Source organism: Nicrophorus vespilloides, unplaced genomic scaffold, assembly GCF_001412225.1.
Source record: "Nicrophorus vespilloides isolate i.1.1-1 unplaced genomic scaffold, Nicve_v1.0, whole genome shotgun sequence".
Classification (NCBI taxonomy): domain Eukaryota; kingdom Metazoa; phylum Arthropoda; class Insecta; order Coleoptera; family Silphidae; genus Nicrophorus; species Nicrophorus vespilloides.
The window spans coordinates 318,313-336,581 of NW_017100080.1; the positions used below are offsets into that span (position 1 = coordinate 318,313).

The window sequence follows — 18,269 nt, forward strand, 5'->3', positions numbered from 1 at the left end:
GGTCACCTCGCGAGACCAGGAACCCAAGAGACGTCGTCCCTTTGGCCATTATTCATTCTCTCATTGTTAACACATAAAATTGAAACCCGATCGTGTATAATGCAAACAGAATTACGGGGTTTTATTTATCGTGTGGAACTATGAGCCGTGCGACCCAGTTGTCATGGATTCAACACGCTCGGTTCTTTACAATTTTTGCCTCTTCCTCCTCCATTGAATCCGTTCCGTGGGCAAAGCCGCCTTTATCCGAGATGACATTTCCTCGTTTCGGGAATTGAAAATCTGCATCGGTTTGCACTCGAAGATCGTTTATGCATTCGTTCGCTTTGTTCCTTATGTAAAATATACATTTTTATTTCCATATGTACGTTTAAATTATCTACGAATTACGTCTAATTAAGATAGATTGGACTTGATTTCCGCTCAATTCGTGAAGCGTAACTGAAACTTCCTTATTTAATAAAATTATAAGAAAAGTAGACGAAAAAATAAATCACAACTATGGAACAAGAAGCATTACATTTTTGTTTGATTTTGTGAGGTATATTAAAGTTGGTTATTCACTATGCGACAATTGCAATGTAACTTTAAAATTGTACGGAAATGCGTATCTGGAAGCTATTTCGCTTCTGCAGTGAGTGTTGAAATCATTGATCACAATGATTAGAATATCCTCTGTCAATATTTTGTAGTTTATCTTAATTGTATGTATTTGCAGGATTTGCCGGTACGCAATGCGAGATCGACATCGATGAGTGCAAAGATGGACCATGTCTGAACGGCGGCATCTGCCATGACAGCATCAACTCGTTTAAGTGTACGTGCGCCGTTGGCTTCACCGGGTCCCGGTGCCAGATTAACATCGACGATTGCTTCTCAAGCCCCTGTCGCAATGGCGGAACATGCGAGGACTCCATCGCCGGGTACACTTGCATTTGTCCACCAGGATATACAGGTAATAATGATACTAGTGATTATCTGAATGCGAACTAAACTGTTTATATCTAAAATAGGATACTCCTGCGAAACAAACATCAACGATTGTCAATCCTCGCCTTGCCAGCATGGCGAATGTATAGACGGTGAAAATTCGTTCTCGTGTACTTGCCATCCGGGTTACACCGGCTACTTGTGCCAATCACAAATCAATGAGTGCGAGTCAAATCCGTGCCAATTTGGAGGCACATGCCAGGACCTCGTGAACGGTTACCAATGCATCTGCAAAGCTGGCACATCAGGCAAGAATTGCGAGATCAACGACAACGAGTGCATGAGCAATCCATGCAGGAACGACGCCCGCTGCATCGACGAAATCAACAGGTAACTATTGTCCACTAATACACATTCAAAATATAACGAATTTTGGACTAACACCCGACCAAAACCCTTAACTAATTAACTCTCTTCTTTCCTTTTCATGGTGGCGTTCTAACATTATAGTTATTATTATCATCGATCGTAAGTGTCCAAAGTGAAGAATCGCACAAGTTTTGAGTTTGCTCTGCATGATATTTTTGTTTGATTTGAATTTGTTTCCGATGTTTGTTTAGCTTACCTCAATCTGTTTTACCAGATAATGCTTTTTTGATTATTTCGATTTCCATATAAACCTGTCTTGATTTGCTTAATGCATTGTTTGCGTTTTCTTTGTCTCAGGTACACTTGCGAATGTAGACCTGGTTACACTGGACAACACTGCGAAAAGGACATCAATGAATGTTTATCGGACCCTTGTGCAAACGGAGGTGTTTGCATTGATCTCGTCAACGGGTTCCACTGCGAGTGTCCAAGAGGTTACCACGACGCGAGGTGTTTAAGCGATGTTGACGAATGCAAGTCTAATCCATGCAAACACGGTGGTACTTGTGAAGATGGCGTCAACCAGTTCATATGCCATTGCTTACCAGGTACTTGATTCAAAGAAACTTATCAATTTCGTAACTAACTCAAATTACAACCCTTTCAGGATACGGAGGAAAGCAATGCGAGAACAACATTGATGAATGCGCTTCGAATCCATGTCAGCACGGTGGACATTGCCATGATCATTTGGCATCTTACATGTGCGAATGCGTACCCGGCTATACCGGCACTAACTGCGAGACAAACATTGATGACTGCGCATTCAATCCGTGCAAAAACGGCGGTACGTGCATCGACCAGGTGAACAACCACATGTGCATCTGTGAACTACCATTCACGGGTCGCGAGTGTCAGGAGAAGTTGGATCCATGCTCACCGAACAAGTGCCAGCACAATGCCCGCTGCAATCCGACCAACAACTTCATGGACTTTGTCTGCACCTGTAGCGCCGGATACTCGGGACGCCTTTGCGAAGATGACGTCGACGAGTGTCAGGCTTCGGCACCTTGTCGCAACGGGGCAACGTGCAAGAACACCGACGGATCGTACCAATGTCTGTGCGCCCACGGCTACGAAGGCAAAGACTGCACCATCAACACCGATGATTGTGCTTCCTCACCCTGTCAAAATGGCGGCTCTTGTCGCGACGACGTCGGAGATTACGAATGTTACTGCGTCAGCGGCTTCGAGGGAAAACACTGCGAAATTGACGTGGACGAGTGTCTGTCGAACCCCTGTCTGAATGGAGCTACCTGCAATCAGTACGTCGATTCATACACGTGCACTTGCCCATCTGGATTTTCCGGTATAAATTGCCAAACGAACGACCAAGACTGCACCGAGAGTAGCTGCATGTACAGCGGCACCTGCATCGACGGCATCAACTCCTATAAATGTATCTGCATGCCCGGTTATACAGGCTCTAATTGCCAGAATCGCATCCACCTCTGCGACAGCAATCCCTGTAAGAACAGTGCCATCTGTCACGACCACGACGATCGGTACAGCTGCAAATGCCCATACGGATTCACTGGAAAGAACTGCGACGAATACGTCGACTGGTGCGTGACCAGCCCTTGCGAGAACCAAGCCACTTGTCACCAGGTGAAAAACCAATACAGCTGTGCCTGCGGACCGGGATGGACAGGAAAAGTTTGCGACGTGGAGATGGTCAGCTGTACGGACGCGGCAATCCGCAAAGGCGTCCACAGCAAACATCTTTGCAACAATGGCACCTGCGAGGACATTGGCAACTCCCATCGCTGTCGCTGCGTGGACGGATACACCGGATCCTATTGTCAAATAGAAATCGACGAGTGTGAATCTGCTCCGTGCCAAAACGGAGCCACCTGCAGAGATTTAATCGGTGGTTACTCTTGTCAATGCACCAAGGGTTTCCAAGGTCAAAACTGCGAGCTCAATGTGGACGATTGCACGCCGAATCCATGCCAGAATGGTGGTACTTGCCACGATTTGATTAACAACTTCCAATGCTCGTGCCCTTCGGGTACTCTCGGCTTAATATGCGAAATCAATTCGGACGATTGCAGACCTGATTCCTGCCACAAGAACGGTACCTGCGTGGATAAAGTCGGTGGTTTCGAGTGTATTTGTCCTCCTGGATTTGTGGGAACACGTTGCGAAGGTGATATCAATGAATGCTTGTCGAATCCATGTTCAAATCCGGGGACTTTGGATTGCGTCCAATTAGATAACAACTACTACTGTAACTGCAAAGCTGGATACTCTGGACGACATTGCGAGAAGGAGGTAAACATCTGCGACAACTCTCCATGCCAGAACGGTGGTATGTGCTCTGCTATTCGAGCCGGTCACAAATGTACATGCCAAGAGGGCTATTTCGGAAAGAACTGCGAGTTCAGCGGTTACGACTGTGAATCGAATCCATGTCAAAATGGTGGGGTTTGTAGAATACTTGATGGAGGCGGATACCAATGTGACTGTCCGGCTGGAACCAAGGGCAATAATTGTGAGATAGATTCATTTGACGAATGCACTAGCAATCCGTGCCAACATGGAGCTATATGCCACAACAAATTGGGTGATTACATCTGTTACTGTCCGCCGAAACGCAATGGCAAGAATTGCGAACTTTTCGATCCCAACTTCAAAGGTGGCATTGGAACGCGGATGGATGTTTCGCGTAAGGATCCCACCATCTACTATGCCAAAGATCTGGAGATTCAAAGGAAACAGTGCATCAAAAATAAGTGTCCATCAAAACGTGGTAATTACAAGTGCGATGATGAATGCAACACCTACGCTTGCGATTTCGATGGCAACGATTGCTCATTGGGTATGAACCCATGGGTTAATTGCACGGCGCCTATCAAATGCTGGGAAGTATTCAGCGATGGTATCTGCAACGAAGATTGCAATAACGCTCAATGTTTATTTGATGGCTATGATTGCCAGAAGTCATTGCAGCGTTGCAATCCAGTTTATGATGCCTACTGCCAGAAACACTACGCCAACGGACACTGTGATTATGGATGCAACAATCCAGAGTGTAATTGGGACGGTTTGGACTGTGAAAATGAACCGCCGGCAGTTGCTGAGGGAGTCTTATCGATGGTCATTCTCATGGATTTGCAAACGTTCAAGCAAAATGTGGTTGCATTCTTGCGTGATACAAGTCATCAACTGCGAACGACAGTGAGAATCAAGAAGGACGATTTAGGCAATGACATGATTTACCCTTGGATGATTTCGACTCCAGTCAGTTTCCAAGATTCTTACTATGAAAAGAAACCGCAAGCTACAGGTGGCGCCGGGCAATCGGGCGTCAATGTATACTTAGAAATAGATAACAGAAAGTGTACCACCGTTTCGGCCAGTTCCGAACTTTGCTTCCAAACAGCCACATCTGCTGCAGAGTTCCTTGCTGCTAAAGCGTCAAAGCACACGCTTTCACCGTCTTTCCCAATCTACCAAGTGAACGGTTCCACAAGTCCCAATGATTCCGTCAACGAAACAACAACAAATGCCAAGTATGTTCTATACGGAATACTCTTCGTTGTTCTATTTGGCATATGCGCGGTATTCATCATCACCACTCAGAGGAAAAGAGCTGCGGGTATTACTTGGTTCCCTGAAGGTTTCTTACGCACCAACTCCGGTACAAGAAGACGATCCCGGCGCCGCGGCCCAGATGGCCAAGAGATGCGAAACCTTAACAAGAATCCGTCGATCGCTTGCATGGACTTAGATATGAATATGCACGGACAACACATGGGACACGGGCAACAGTGGTCCGACGATGAATCCGAGGTGCCGCAACCTAAGAGAATGCGCGTTCTGGAGACTGATTATCAATGCGACCAAACGGCAATCACCGATTATGAGGAGGCTGAACCCAGACACTGGACTCATCAGCATTTGGAAGCCGCTGATATTAGACCGTCGGCTATGCTCACTCCTCCACAGGGTGATACCACCGATGCCAATGCCAGAGGGCCTTGTGGATTGACTCCCATAATGGTTGCAGTTATCAGTAGGGGCGGCGGTTTAGAACCCTGCGAGGAAGATGAGGATGATACGGCAGGTGCTGTCATCCAGAACTTGGTAGCGCAAGGTGCTGACTTGAATTCGACCATGGACAAAACCGGAGAGACTCCTTTGCATTTGGCTGCTCGCCTGACTCGAGCGGACTACGCAAAACGCTTCTTGGACTTGGGTGCCGACGCCAACGCTCAGGACAACACTGGCCGTACCCCACTGCATGCAGCCGTCGCCGCCGACGCACAAGGAGTCTTCCAGATTCTTTTACGTAACAGAGCCACCAATCTAAATGCTAGAATGCACGAGGGAACTACGCCGCTAATTCTAGCCGCTCGTCTTGCCATCGAGGGAACAGTCCAAGATCTGATCAACGCCGAAGCTGACATCAACGCAGCTGATAATTCCGGCAAAACAGCGCTGCACTGGGCAGCAGCTGTTAATAACGTAGAGGCAGTCAACATATTGTTGTCGCATGGTGCAAATAGGGATGCCCAAGATGATAAGGTACTTTTTAATTTCAACACATTTTTAAACTAAAAGAAAAAGATACTGTTGACTTTTTAATCAGTTCAGGTAATATAATAAATGCAATTAATGTTTATTGTGTGTTTGCAGGATGAGACTCCATTGTTCCTTGCCGCTCGCGAAGGTTCATATCAGGCGTGCAAAGCGCTTTTAGAGGCGTACGCCAACAGAGAGATTACCGATCATATGGATCGGTCGCCACGGGACGTGGCCAGCGAACGACTGCACCACGACATCGTGAGGCTGCTGGATGAGCACATACCCAGAAGTCCGCAGATGGTGAACGTGATTCCGAACAACTCGATGATGAGTAAGTTTTACTTGTCTGATTTCACGGACGTTTTGATTAAATCGAAAGTGTTCCATCAATTTGCAGCGTCGCCAACTGGACAACTAATCCAACATCCGACAGTGATCGTGCCCAAGAGGCAGAAATCGAAGAGGCCCAGCAAGAACAACAACAACGGGCCGTTGGGACCGACGAGTCCGCAGGTGGAGGGTGCCAACACTGGCAGCATAAGACGGAAGCCCAGTGTGAAGAAGGGTAAGAAGGCTCAGCAGGGAGCCATGCAACATTCAGAGATGGTGCAGAACGTCGACTCTTCTGTGACATTGAGCCCCGTGGAGTCGCCGATGACGAACCTGCCGAGTCCGTACGACACAGCATCGTTGTACTCGAACATGGGGATGACGGCTGGATTGGAAGGTATGCTGGTGAACAGCAAGCAACCGCCGCCCTACGAGGACGTCATCAAGAACAACAACCAGTCGCTGCATCTGGTCAGTATGGAGAACTACAACGCATACATGTCAAACTTTCCGGAGCAGATGCAGATGCATCAACAGCGGCAGATGCAGCAACCGAATACGCTGAGTCCACCATACTCGAACCAATCTCCGCCGCACTCGGTGCAGTCGAATATGTCGATGTCACCGCAAGCGTACGGCTCCCCATCGCCGGCAAAGACTCGGCCCTGCCTACCAACCAGCCCTACGCATATCGCTGCAATGCGCGCCGCTACTCAACAGAAGCATGGCGGCATTCCGCAGACGCAGGCCGTGCAGATGGGCTTCGACTTCAGCCAGGCCAGCCTCGAGCTGCCCTACAACGCGTCGCATGTCGCGAACGCCAACACCGTTACGCCGCCAAGCCTGATGCCGCAGCAGTATCAGCAAAACTACTACCTGACGCCTCCGTCCCAGCACTCGGACGTCGTCACACCCCACAACATCCCCGACAGCTGTTTCTCCACGCCAAGTCCCGAGAGCCCCGGCCACTGGTCCTCCAGCTCGCCACACTCTTGCAACTCGGACTGGTCTGAGAACATCACCAGCCCAAATACCTACACTTCTACGCACCAAACGAACAAAGGCTCGGATGCGATTTACATCTAACCCCAACCCCGAACCGAAACTTTACAATACTACTTTGCGTACTCTGAACATACATAATACACAACAAAGAAACTAAAGAAAAGAAGTTAAACACACACGAGGATAGCCCACAAAATATCCATATTATTATCATTATTATTAATTGTTATTTAAACTCGCTGTAAAATAATTACGTAAAACAATATTATAATTATAAGGTAAGTATGAAATCAAGGGGCATGAAAACATGAAAAGCTGCGACATATCCAAGTTTATTATTATTATTTTATTATATATTGTATATAATATTTTTATATTGTTAGTTAGACATTTAAGATTTTTTATTTCATTTCACTAGATTTCAGTCTCAAACTATTTTCTAACCAATTCCTAAACTTCGACCAATGATGATTACTATAAAGAAGAAGAAAAAATACAACACACACGTGTCTTATTTTTGAGATAATTACTCTTAGGGAAAGGATAAATTCTCTTCGGAAGCGACAATAATCTCTCTCACCCAAACTGTCTCTCTATTATACATATAAATATATATTTTGTGTAATTTAGGTTAAGGATGTTTATTTATAATGAAAAAAAATCTATTATTATTATTATTAATTTGTATTGTTAGACTTTTCAGATCGTACAAAGTTTAATGAAACAAATAGATCTGTGATGATTCCCCTTTATAATTTATGAACATTGTCGATCATGATATCCGACGGACGGATCGACGGAGAGGAAAACTAATATTAAATAGTTGAAAATGAAGAAGTCGTTGTTATCGTAGCGTTAAATTTTTCTTCGGGGTGATATACATATATATTATATATACTAATGTATTTATATAATATAAATATGGATTATGTACATTTTTTTTTAATTATTTGGTATTGATGTATCTCTGATTATAACGTTCGATAAGTTTAAACTTCATTCTCTTTCATTTTGCATTTTATTATATTTTTGTAAATTAAATCTTTAGTTTTAGTTTTATTATATATATTTTTGTTTTGTTTTATTAGGATCAATTCAATTCTATCTATTCCTTCTCTTTCTGTAAAAAGGTACTGATTTTTTTTCTCATACGTTTATTATTTTATTATTACATTCTTTGCTAGTTTAAAGGAAAAGTAAAACGGTCGAGACGTAGTTTAGTTACGAAATGTTTTTTTTTTATATATATATATATAAATTCAAATATATATATATGAAGTGTGCGTGGTTCAGTGGACGAAGGCACAGCTCATGCGGATCCACATTTGGACCATGCACTTAATTTATAAGAGACAATTTACATTTTATATTAGTTTTATATACGACAAAATTTGCATTGTATTATATTCCTTTTTTTTAATAATAAAACAAATACAACTTTATTATTATTGTTTATTACCGCATAATCATCCATCAACATAAATAATCTGAAATTGTACTAATTATACTTGTACATTTTAGAGCCAGAGCAAATCTTATAATCATTTAAAAAACTCATGGTTGATAATCAAGCACAATTTCGCCAGCTACATATGTAGCTTTCAAATTTAAAAATATAATTTAGTCTCACATGCTGTTTATTAGGCTTTTCATTTTTCAATGCTGAAAATTATAAATATGTCTATAATATAGGAAACGCAATTTCTATGGAGAAAGTAAATTTTATATTAATCCAATAAGAATTGATCATGTCTTGTTTTACAATATGTTAAGAACTGAAAATTACAATATAGAAATATAGCTATTTTTAGGAGATGGACATGGGTGATTTGTTCATAGATATAGAAACATAAGATTTACTAAATATTGAAATAATAAATTTATTATCTTTATATACAAATTGCACAGTAGCTAAAAAAAACAAAGGAAACACTGTCTAAATACATATGATCGTAGAATATATCTTAAAAGAAAAATAATATAAGTGAAAATAAAATATCGTTCAGAAAAGATCGAAAGAGAATAATAGTCGCAAGTGTGTCTATGGTGTGTTGTGTCTGTGTGCAGATTAAAACGTATATATATATATACATTAAAAAGAAACACGAGAATCTTCAACAATCAAACATTGAAAATAAAATATATATTGAAAAGCCCTAAGTAAATACGCTTATATTAATCATAATATTAGATAATACGTTTTATTCTTCTTATTGAAATTTAAGCACAAATTAATTTGCAACCTGCTTTCTTTTTGTTTCTCTTTACATCATTATTAAATAGTGACGAACGATTGATCGTTAGCAATATGTATATATATAATTATTGTGTGTGATTGTGTGGTGTGCCGAAATATAAAACAAAGTATAAAGAAAGAACAAAAAAAATAATCAAACACGAATACAACGAAAATCGTAAAGTGCGCGTAAATGTTAAGCAAGATGTACTGTAACGTACTGTCGTCGAGTCGATATCAAAAATAAGCTATATCATATCATTTCTTTTCATGTAAAAAACTAATTTTCGAATTGAAACGTTAATTTCATCAGTATATAAAAGGAATATTGTAAATTCCATCAGTCTACTAAACACCTACAAATTATTTTAGTTATATCATGTATGTATATATATAAAATAAGAGACAAAGAGATTGAGAGAAAGAATATGATGAAACGCAGATTTATATGTATATATAGATATTAATATTTATAAAGCAGATGTATGTAAGTAAACCGCAATTTTACTCATGAAAATCGTATCACAAATCAGTGTTAAATCCATCCAGACATGTACTAACATTTCGGGGAAGCGGAGGTTTAAATGCAAGTCATCGGTTGCTTTCGGATGAAGATAGTTGGAAGGGAGAGAGATAGAAAGAGAGGCACAGTAGGATAGGGAGAGAATGATTGAGTGAGAGAGACGTGTGGGTTTTTTAAGTTAAGTGGGCGGGGCGTCGGTCGAGAGGCGGGACTTTGTCGCTGATTCATCGAGTTTCTTTGGCGGTTAATCTGTCAATGAGTTCCTGCAGCGGCGCCAACTCTCGCCGCTCGATAAGGTTAAACTCCTGCACGAAGAATATAAAATGCTTGAACGAGGTGTTCAGATGAGCCTCCTCACCCAGCTGAACGACCTCGCTGAAGTGCTGATGGTAGATGTGGGCGTACACACGGAACAACCGTTTCAGTATTGTCTTTGCGTTCAGCAGGAAGTTCTTCGGAAACGGCACACCTGTAACGAACACAAATAGAAGTAGTGTTATTGAACGATTGATGTACGACGATGGAATTTACCTATTTTAGATGGGAAAAGGGTCTCGTCGTCCAGCTGGTCCTGCACCCACGTCATTAAATAGTCAATGTACTTGGGTGCGGAACATTTGATGGGCTTCTTGACCGTGTGACCGTCCGCCCAATGGTACTCGTACTTGGGACCCGCCGACATTATGGGACAGCTATCCTCCGTGCAGAACTCCGTTATCGTTCCATAGAGCATGTTGATTTGGTTGAAAAAGTCGACAGCTGCAATTCAATAATGCAATCAATGTTAATTCTTTTACTTTTACCTGCACAGCCTGGAGACTCACTGTTCACAGCGACCCATTCATTGAGATCTTCTCCTTCAGGTAGCATGACAGCAAGCCTCAGATTGCCTGAACCTAGTGTTGCAGCAGCATGTTTCATCAACTCATATTGATGAGTACCCTCTGGTATATTCTTCTTTGGCTTAAAGGTTTTTGAAGAGCGGCTTCCACTAAACAGACAAAAAAATAAGTCAATACCTATGATCACATATTGGTTTCTCTTTATAACATTGATGACTAATTTAGGGGAATGAATCATTTACATCTTTCCGGCAAAACAAACAAATGTAAGGAATATCTTTGATGTGTACTTCCCAATATCAATAATGCCAATTTCCCAATGCTATTTTTAACTTGATGACAAGAATCCCCCTCACACAAACCAAACTACATGAAACCACCAGAAGAAACCCAAGGATATTGAACATAAATAGGTAGTTATACTTACAAAAGGAAGCTCATCTTAGTTATCAGTCCTTTGATTGAGCGACGAGTCCACCCTTTAAGGCCTGGCCACCCTCGAATACCCACACAAACCAAAATAAAAACACACTAGTCGAATACAACTACTGACACTACGAATTTCTCGCCGCTCGAACGTACTGACTACTCACACACTCGGTATATTGTTATAACTAATGTATGTATGTATATACACGATATATCGGGGATCAGTTATTTGTCAATGACCTTTCACTACATACAGATGTTTTTGACATTTACGACAGACGTGACATATCAGAAATAAATAAATAAAATCGATGCCGATTCTTAACTGCAAATCGATTAAACGGCAATTTTCTTCGCCACCCGCTTAACCCGACCGAGCAACAAATTTCACACGAAACCCATTTGCATGAACCACCAGACCAGACTAAAAATATTTCGAAACCTTAGACAACCCAACAAACTTACGCAACTCCAAGTATTTTAACAATAATTGAATTAACTAAACTCTTAAACGTATTGATAATTAAATAATTTCGTAATATTTCAATTACTTATGTATTCTGTTATCTAACATCATATACAATTTTTTAATTTTGTTAAACAAATTTGAATAAACAATAAAATTGTAGCTTGAAATTAAAAATGGATATTTAATAATGTTGCAAAATTAGAAGTCCTGGATAATTTTAAATATTTACATTCAAAATAATACTAAATTGCAGTATAGAATACTTGGTTTTCATTTTTTTGATGTTGGTACAGCTGCATGTGTCATAAGAATCATTATAATATACAACGATGACCGTTTTTGTGTATTTGAAAAGTTTTATGTGACAGTAAGATTTAATTATTTTTACATTATATTTCTACTAACTTCTACAAGCATGGATTCCTTTTATGATGCTCCAAGGAGACCCCCGATGTTTCGAAGCCCCGCTGTCCCTTTGGCATCAAATGCAAATGTAAGTAGCTTTCATATTGTTTGAAACAATTGAAAAACTGAAAATGTTGTAGATATTACCAACACATGTCCCTGATGTTTCAATGTTGGAACAAAATTATGGTACTGTGCCTATAGATAAAAAGGTGGAGATGTCATACAATGCATGGAAAATACAGAATCAATTTGGGAAGGAGAATGTTCAACGAGTAGCTGCTCCTCAAAGCCAGGCCAGTATCTTAAGAAAGCAAGTACGCTTCCTGAGTCCACAAGTACAAGCACCATTTAGACCAATGTTGCCAATGGAAAACAGTACACAACCTCAAGTAAAAGAGAATACATTTCAAGCACCCATTTACAATGCCCCAAGAAGTACCAATAATATTCTTCCAGCCAAGCCATTCCAGAAGGTTTACTTGAGTAACATTCCAAATAGAAATTTGGATTTAAGCATTATTGAGTCTTCAAGAGTTGAAAAGATACCAATATCAAATGGTTTTCAGAGGCGTTTTCATGTGGCAGAATCTACTACAATTGAACCTAGAGTGGAGCAGCAGCCTCCTCAAGAGAAAGCAAGTGATGAGCCAACTGTCAAAGATCTGATGAAAATTATTCAACAACAGAATGAGCAATTGATATGCTTGCAGAAGCAGGTGTCTACTTTGTTGCAAGAAAGAAACGAGAAACCTGCAATGACACCACCGCAACCCATTCAATTGAAAACGATTGATCCGAATAAGGGGGTTTTACCTAAATTTGCGTTCGATGTGATGACCAGCTTCGAGGTATCACTCAAACCATCTCCTTCTAACAAGAATTGTTATCAGGGGCCTAAAATACAGGAGATCTTTGAACCTGTCAATGTTCCCATTCAACCGTATAGATCAACAGATCTATCGCTCACTTTAAACGAACCAATTGTTGTACAGGAAGAATGCCATAGCCCTGAACAGAGTATTCACGTGGAGATGCAGGATTTCAGCTCCGAAAGTGAAGACGACGAAGTACCAAGCAAGAATTCCCTAATTGGCTGGACTATTTACAACAATGTAATGGATCAGGTGAATCATTTGCTGAAGAATTCTCCAGAACAGAAGCACAACCATCAGGTATTGGGAGGAAACACAATGAAGCAAGTCAAGCAGACTACACTGAGGCATCTTAAAAGTGTTGGTGTTAATTTGCCAAACAATGTACCAATTGATGATTCCAATGACTACAGCTCAGAATATAGTCCCAATGAAATCAGTTTCGCTGTCAAGCAATTACTAATGAAATATTTACCTGATGAACAGCTGGCTAAAGTGAACAGTAACAAAGGTAAACAACCTCTAAGCAAAACAAAGCCCAACTACCCAACAAATCTCATAAACAGGAGGCCTGAATTTTCTATGGCCACAGTGCAATATATGGAAAAGTATAATCTACTGAACAAAGATAAGCAATCCAACAAACAGCAAGACAATTTCTTGGACATGACAGCTCTGAAACAGCAACCAAAATTACTTTGATTACATTTAATATTATTTTAATTTCTAATTTATTAATTGATTTAAAACAAATTGTGATAAAACAAACAATATATATTTTACATAACCAGGAATTGAATATATAATAAATAATCTAAATATTTACATATTGACTAGTCCTAGAGATTACTACACACTGAATGATTCACCACATCCACAGGTTCCTTTGATGTTTGGATTATTGAAAACAAACTCTGAGCTCAGCTTGTTGTGCACATAATCCATCTCTGTGCCTGTTTATGAAACATTAATTAATTTTATCATTTATGTTTCAAATTTATTCAATCATACCTAGCAAAGTTAGTTGAGCCTTTTTATCAATAATAACTTTAACACCATCCTGAGTCACCTCCTCATCTAATTTGTCCTTCTTTTCTGCATAATCCAAAGTGTAGGAAAGTCCATTACACCCCCTCTGTCTTACACCAATCTTTAACCCAATCTAAAAACCATCACATATTTTTTTTTTGTATTTTTTAAGATATAAATGTATAAAAATTTCTCACGTAATTATCCTTGTCCTTCAAAATCTCCTTAATCCTAGAAACAGCTGATTGTGTCTAAAAAAAAATATTGCATATTAATTTGCAACAAAACTGAGGTTATGCTTCAGATGTTTTTTTCACGAAGGTATTTACCAGAACCAGAGCAGCTCTAGATGGTAGAATTTTTCTATTCTTAACGGCTCTCACTGTGGCCGTTGCCAAAGATTTTGTTGCCATCATAAAATTACGAAATTAATTTCTTAACATCCCAACGAAATTTTGCTAAATTATCACTGACAAAATCGAAAGAGCTTATGCAACCACACTGTAGATGATGTGACGTAAGGGAAGCATAGACTGTTATCTCTCGTGAAACAAATATAACTATTGGTTTCTTGATCATGAAAATATTATATTCTTTTAACTCATATGAAAAATATGCGTGAAATATTTATTGTAACAATAAACTACAAACTTTAAAAAGCTCAATGCAATAATTAAACTAAAATAAATAAGTCAACTGCTGCAAAGGACTATTGACCATGGGTCTTTCTGCCCTTGTAGAGCGATTATTTTCCATTTATAAAAAATAATTGAAGTTTTGTTTCTTTTTTTTTGCAAAATAGAATTCTTTGAAGAATGAAAGAAATAGATGTTCTTATAAACTATTTTATTTTAAAATTTATATAATATAATAAACATTATAAAACGTTCCAGGTTTCTTCGAACGCAGAACATAACTTTGTACACGTCAAAGCAGCACTCAAAGGGTAATTACTGATTGAAATTGTATCCTCTGTATAATCTAAATCTATCTTTCCATGTGCCATAGCTCCAATAACTATGGCAATTGGTTCTTCTGTAGGAACAAGTTCTCTGCAAGGAGTAACCTTTGATGAAAAAGACATGGCAATTTTCTTTACACCCACTGGTAGGTGGTCAGTCACTGGATTCTTAATAACCTTCAGCAACTTCATTGAGCTATCACTGGCACGAACTGCAAACTTATGCAGCAATTGCACTAGAAACGAGAATAATTAACATTGATTTAATTAAAACTTTGTATGTCAACTTACCCATTAATCCAGCAAATCGTTTGAATGTTCGTGGTATCCTTGTTTGAGGATTTACTTCAATCAACACATTATTTTTAGTATGTATATACACTTGCAGCAGACCAGCCCTGTTCAATGGGCTGTCCAGCAGCATTAATAAGCATTGATGTGTAATATCAGGCCTCACCTCAGATGGATTTCTGTTATTCTTTTTAAGGATGTGTGCATGATCATCACAATTCAACAGCTCAAAACCATTGCCCACCTAGAGAATATGATAGATAAATAAGTAAATGTCAGATGATAGAAAGATATATTTTACCTTAACACTCTCAAGTTGAGCATCCTCCAGGATGATGATCAAACGTTTCTCCTGGTTTTTCACGTGTGCAGTCACTAGATGCTTAGGCACTGGATCGAATTCATTGTCGTCTTTACTATCCTTCAGCTTCCTTTTCTTACCCATCTTACTAACCTCAAAAACACGTGTGTTTTGAATGCGTTTAAGTCTTGAAAACAAACTGAACAAACTTCAAAATTCGTGCGACGAACTTCAAGTCGAAGATGAATCAAGCCCGCCAACATAAAAATAATTAAAACACGACAAAAAAAACAAACGCACATGGCATTAGCATTGACAGATAGGTGCTTGATCCCTTTAAATATTTTAAATAATGGAAATTGATACTACACCCTCCACTTCAAATGTTGACCAGACGGTGGATAAAAAGTAAGTAAAACACAGTTAATAAAGGTTAAAATAAATGTTTAATTCATTTACAGATTGACTCATTGTGAGGTTTGCTCAGTTGCTTTAGCAAAATACACTTGCCCTAAATGCGAGGTTCGCACCTGCTGCTTAAAATGTTCTTCAATACACAAGAAGGAGCTCGAGTGCAGCGGCATTCGCGATAGGACGAAATTCGTGCCTATGAACAAATTCACGAATCTTGACTTGTCCAGTGACTACAGACTTTTGGAGGAGATTACAAGGAATTTTGAAGTGATTAAGAAAGATTTGACGCGTTATAGGAGATTCGATGATTTGCCCCATGTAAAATAATTAATTACATTTGCATTGATGATAGATGTTGATTTTTTTTAATTTTTTTTCAGTATTTGCTCAGGTTAAAGAAGGCAGCATACGCTCGGCAGATCAACTTGAAGTTCCTTCCTCCGAGTTTCGAAAGGCGGAAAGTTAATTCCACGAAACTTAAAGGTTGTGTGATCAATTGGCACCTTGACTGGGTGTTCGTGAACGCGGATAACTTAAAGTTCTCAGACGAAGCTGTACCGGAAACTGAAAAGCTCAGCAGCGTCCTTGATAAGTATTTAAATGAGCAGGAAGACAAAGTATTGCAAGAAAGAATGCAATTCTACCAAGCATCTGGTCTGCCGGCTCTTAGGATTCTTCTGAAGGCGGAACAGAAGAAAGGCAAGAAGTATTACGAATTGGATCCTGAGGACAGTATCAGGGATAATTTAAGAGGGAAGATGATTATCGAGTATCCAATAATCCACGTTATGATGAGAGATCACGCGATAGGATTAGACGTGATTGATTCGGATAATGAAGACGAACAAAGCGCAATCGATGGAGGACTCGTTATTGATAAGATGCTCAAGAATGCGGAGAGCGATGAAAGTATATATAATTCATTGAAGAATTTGCTCTTCGTATCCGGGGACGAAATGTCCGAATGATTTATATAGGCAATAGGCAATATTACGTCTCAAGAATGATATTTATTTTATTTACTATTGAATTTATATTGATTTTTAAAATATATGGAAATAAAATTCAATTTTTGTTTTTAGTAGGTTGTATATCCTGTAAATTAAAAAAAAATAGTCCTGTTTATTTTATCCTTATTTTGGCATTCCTGCTTAACTGTGTTTTTTTTTCGACGCGTCGTTATTGCTTGTTTGTTATATATTCTGAATTAGTGAATTATTTACGGACATATATTTAGGTAATTATTAATTTATATTTACTTACTACATTAAATTACTTATTAGTGGCTAGAAACCAAACTTGATATATGTTTTTGTAATCCCTCTTAAACTCTAACCTATTTAATCTCGTGAATATCGTTTCTCCTAGGATGTCTGATTTCTACATTAGATACTATGTGGGCCACAAAGGGAAATTTGGACATGAATTTCTTGAATTTGAATTCCGTCCTGATGGCAAGCTAAGGTATGCTAACAACTCTAACTACAAGAATGATACAATGATCAGGAAGGAGGTCTATGTACATGGCTGTGTCATGGATGAGCTGAAGCGCATCATCATGGATTCCGAGATTATGCAGGAAGACGACTCGCTGTGGCCGCCACCAGATCGTATTGGTCGTCAAGAGTTGGAAATTGTCATCAACGACGAACATATATCATTCACTACATCCAAAACTGGTTCATTGGTGGATGTGAGCCAAAGTAAAGATCCAGAAGGCCTCCGTTGCTTCTACTATCTTGTGCAAGACCTCAAGTGTCTAGTATTTTCATTGATTGGCTTGCATTTTAAAATTAAGCCCATATAATAATTGATAACTGCTAAGTTTTTTTATAATATCTATTTATAATTTAATAAATACATTAAATTCATAAAAAAATAACATCATTTTATATTTATTTCATTTATCAAATGGATCTACAACAAAGATAGGTTTTGTTTTACGAATTGAACATTGCGTATGTGTTCTTTACGAATTAATTATTTTTTTAAATAAAAAAGAGATTTGTATCAATTTATTTATTGATATAAATCTCTTCCGGCCCTATATCTACCCTTTTCGGGTTTAACAGCCACTGCACATTTTTGTTGGTATTTTTGGGAATCGAACCAACGACCTTTCGTATCAGATTTTCGTGATGCAGCCTGGCAGCACATGACGAATGAATTTGTATGGGCGGGAATTTATTAATTGTAAATTGGGTTGCCTTTAACTATAAAATTTAGTTATTTTTCAGTTGCAGTGATGCACACCTGACTCAACAATTTGA

The 18,269-nt window shown here is 39.3% G+C and overlaps 7 protein-coding genes across 9 annotated transcripts in view; 4 read left to right on the forward strand and 3 right to left on the reverse strand.

The window, feature by feature from the left end:
• Positions 1-7,768, forward strand: part of LOC108566871 (neurogenic locus Notch protein) — a 48,400-nt gene extending 40,632 nt beyond the window's left edge. For 2 of the 3 annotated variants that reach the window (XM_017926966.1, XM_017926968.1), the window contains exons 9-15: positions 719-955; positions 1,014-1,320; positions 1,441-1,458; positions 1,657-1,907; positions 1,967-5,889; positions 6,001-6,220; positions 6,287-7,768. In XM_017926966.1, coding sequence (XP_017782455.1) covers positions 719-955; positions 1,014-1,320; positions 1,441-1,458; positions 1,657-1,907; positions 1,967-5,889; positions 6,001-6,220; positions 6,287-7,305 — 5,975 coding nt within the window. In that variant the 3' untranslated portion in view covers positions 7,306-7,768. The remainder of the gene's footprint in view (positions 1-718; positions 956-1,013; positions 1,321-1,440; positions 1,459-1,656; positions 1,908-1,966; positions 5,890-6,000; positions 6,221-6,286) is intronic. The other variant, XM_017926967.1, reaches the window with a different exon arrangement.
• Positions 7,769-9,205: 1,437 nt separating this feature from the next.
• On the reverse strand, positions 9,206-11,684 carry LOC108566874 (MOB kinase activator-like 1). Its single transcript, XM_017926970.1, has 4 exons — positions 11,253-11,684; positions 10,808-10,974; positions 10,515-10,742; positions 9,206-10,452 (listed from the first exon to the last, which is right to left on the reverse strand). Exons 1-4 carry the CDS (start codon positions 11,264-11,266, stop codon positions 10,208-10,210), a joined length of 654 nt encoding a protein of 217 aa, XP_017782459.1. The 5' UTR covers positions 11,267-11,684; the 3' UTR covers positions 9,206-10,207.
• A 331-nt stretch (positions 11,685-12,015) lies between these two features.
• LOC108566872 lies at positions 12,016-13,765 on the forward strand. The gene is made up of 2 exons (XM_017926969.1): positions 12,016-12,216; positions 12,269-13,765. The coding sequence occupies exons 1-2, from the start codon at positions 12,139-12,141 to the stop codon at positions 13,703-13,705; spliced, it is 1,515 nt and encodes a 504-aa protein (XP_017782458.1). The 5' UTR covers positions 12,016-12,138; the 3' UTR covers positions 13,706-13,765.
• LOC108566875 (iron-sulfur cluster assembly 1 homolog, mitochondrial) lies at positions 13,763-14,533 on the reverse strand. Its single transcript, XM_017926971.1, has 4 exons — positions 14,362-14,533; positions 14,230-14,283; positions 14,015-14,165; positions 13,763-13,956 (listed from the first exon to the last, which is right to left on the reverse strand). Exons 1-4 carry the CDS (start codon positions 14,446-14,448, stop codon positions 13,853-13,855), a joined length of 396 nt encoding a protein of 131 aa, XP_017782460.1. The 5' UTR covers positions 14,449-14,533; the 3' UTR covers positions 13,763-13,852.
• A 333-nt stretch (positions 14,534-14,866) lies between these two features.
• Positions 14,867-15,815, reverse strand: LOC108566853 (ribosomal RNA small subunit methyltransferase NEP1). Its single transcript, XM_017926935.1, has 3 exons — positions 15,586-15,815; positions 15,285-15,528; positions 14,867-15,229 (listed from the first exon to the last, which is right to left on the reverse strand). The coding sequence occupies exons 1-3, from the start codon at positions 15,727-15,729 to the stop codon at positions 14,910-14,912; spliced, it is 708 nt and encodes a 235-aa protein (XP_017782424.1). The 5' UTR covers positions 15,730-15,815; the 3' UTR covers positions 14,867-14,909.
• Positions 15,816-15,870: 55 nt separating this feature from the next.
• On the forward strand, positions 15,871-16,998 carry LOC108566852 (box C/D snoRNA protein 1). The gene is made up of 3 exons (XM_017926934.1): positions 15,871-15,993; positions 16,047-16,317; positions 16,380-16,998. The coding sequence occupies exons 1-3, from the start codon at positions 15,938-15,940 to the stop codon at positions 16,965-16,967; spliced, it is 915 nt and encodes a 304-aa protein (XP_017782423.1). The 5' UTR covers positions 15,871-15,937; the 3' UTR covers positions 16,968-16,998.
• A 149-nt stretch (positions 16,999-17,147) lies between these two features.
• On the forward strand, positions 17,148-17,830 carry LOC108566857 (protein mago nashi). The gene is made up of 2 exons (XM_017926940.1): positions 17,148-17,236; positions 17,368-17,830. Exon 2 carries the CDS (start codon positions 17,369-17,371, stop codon positions 17,804-17,806), a length of 438 nt encoding a protein of 145 aa, XP_017782429.1. The 5' UTR covers positions 17,148-17,236; position 17,368; the 3' UTR covers positions 17,807-17,830.
• The last annotated feature ends 439 nt before the right edge of the window (positions 17,831-18,269 follow it).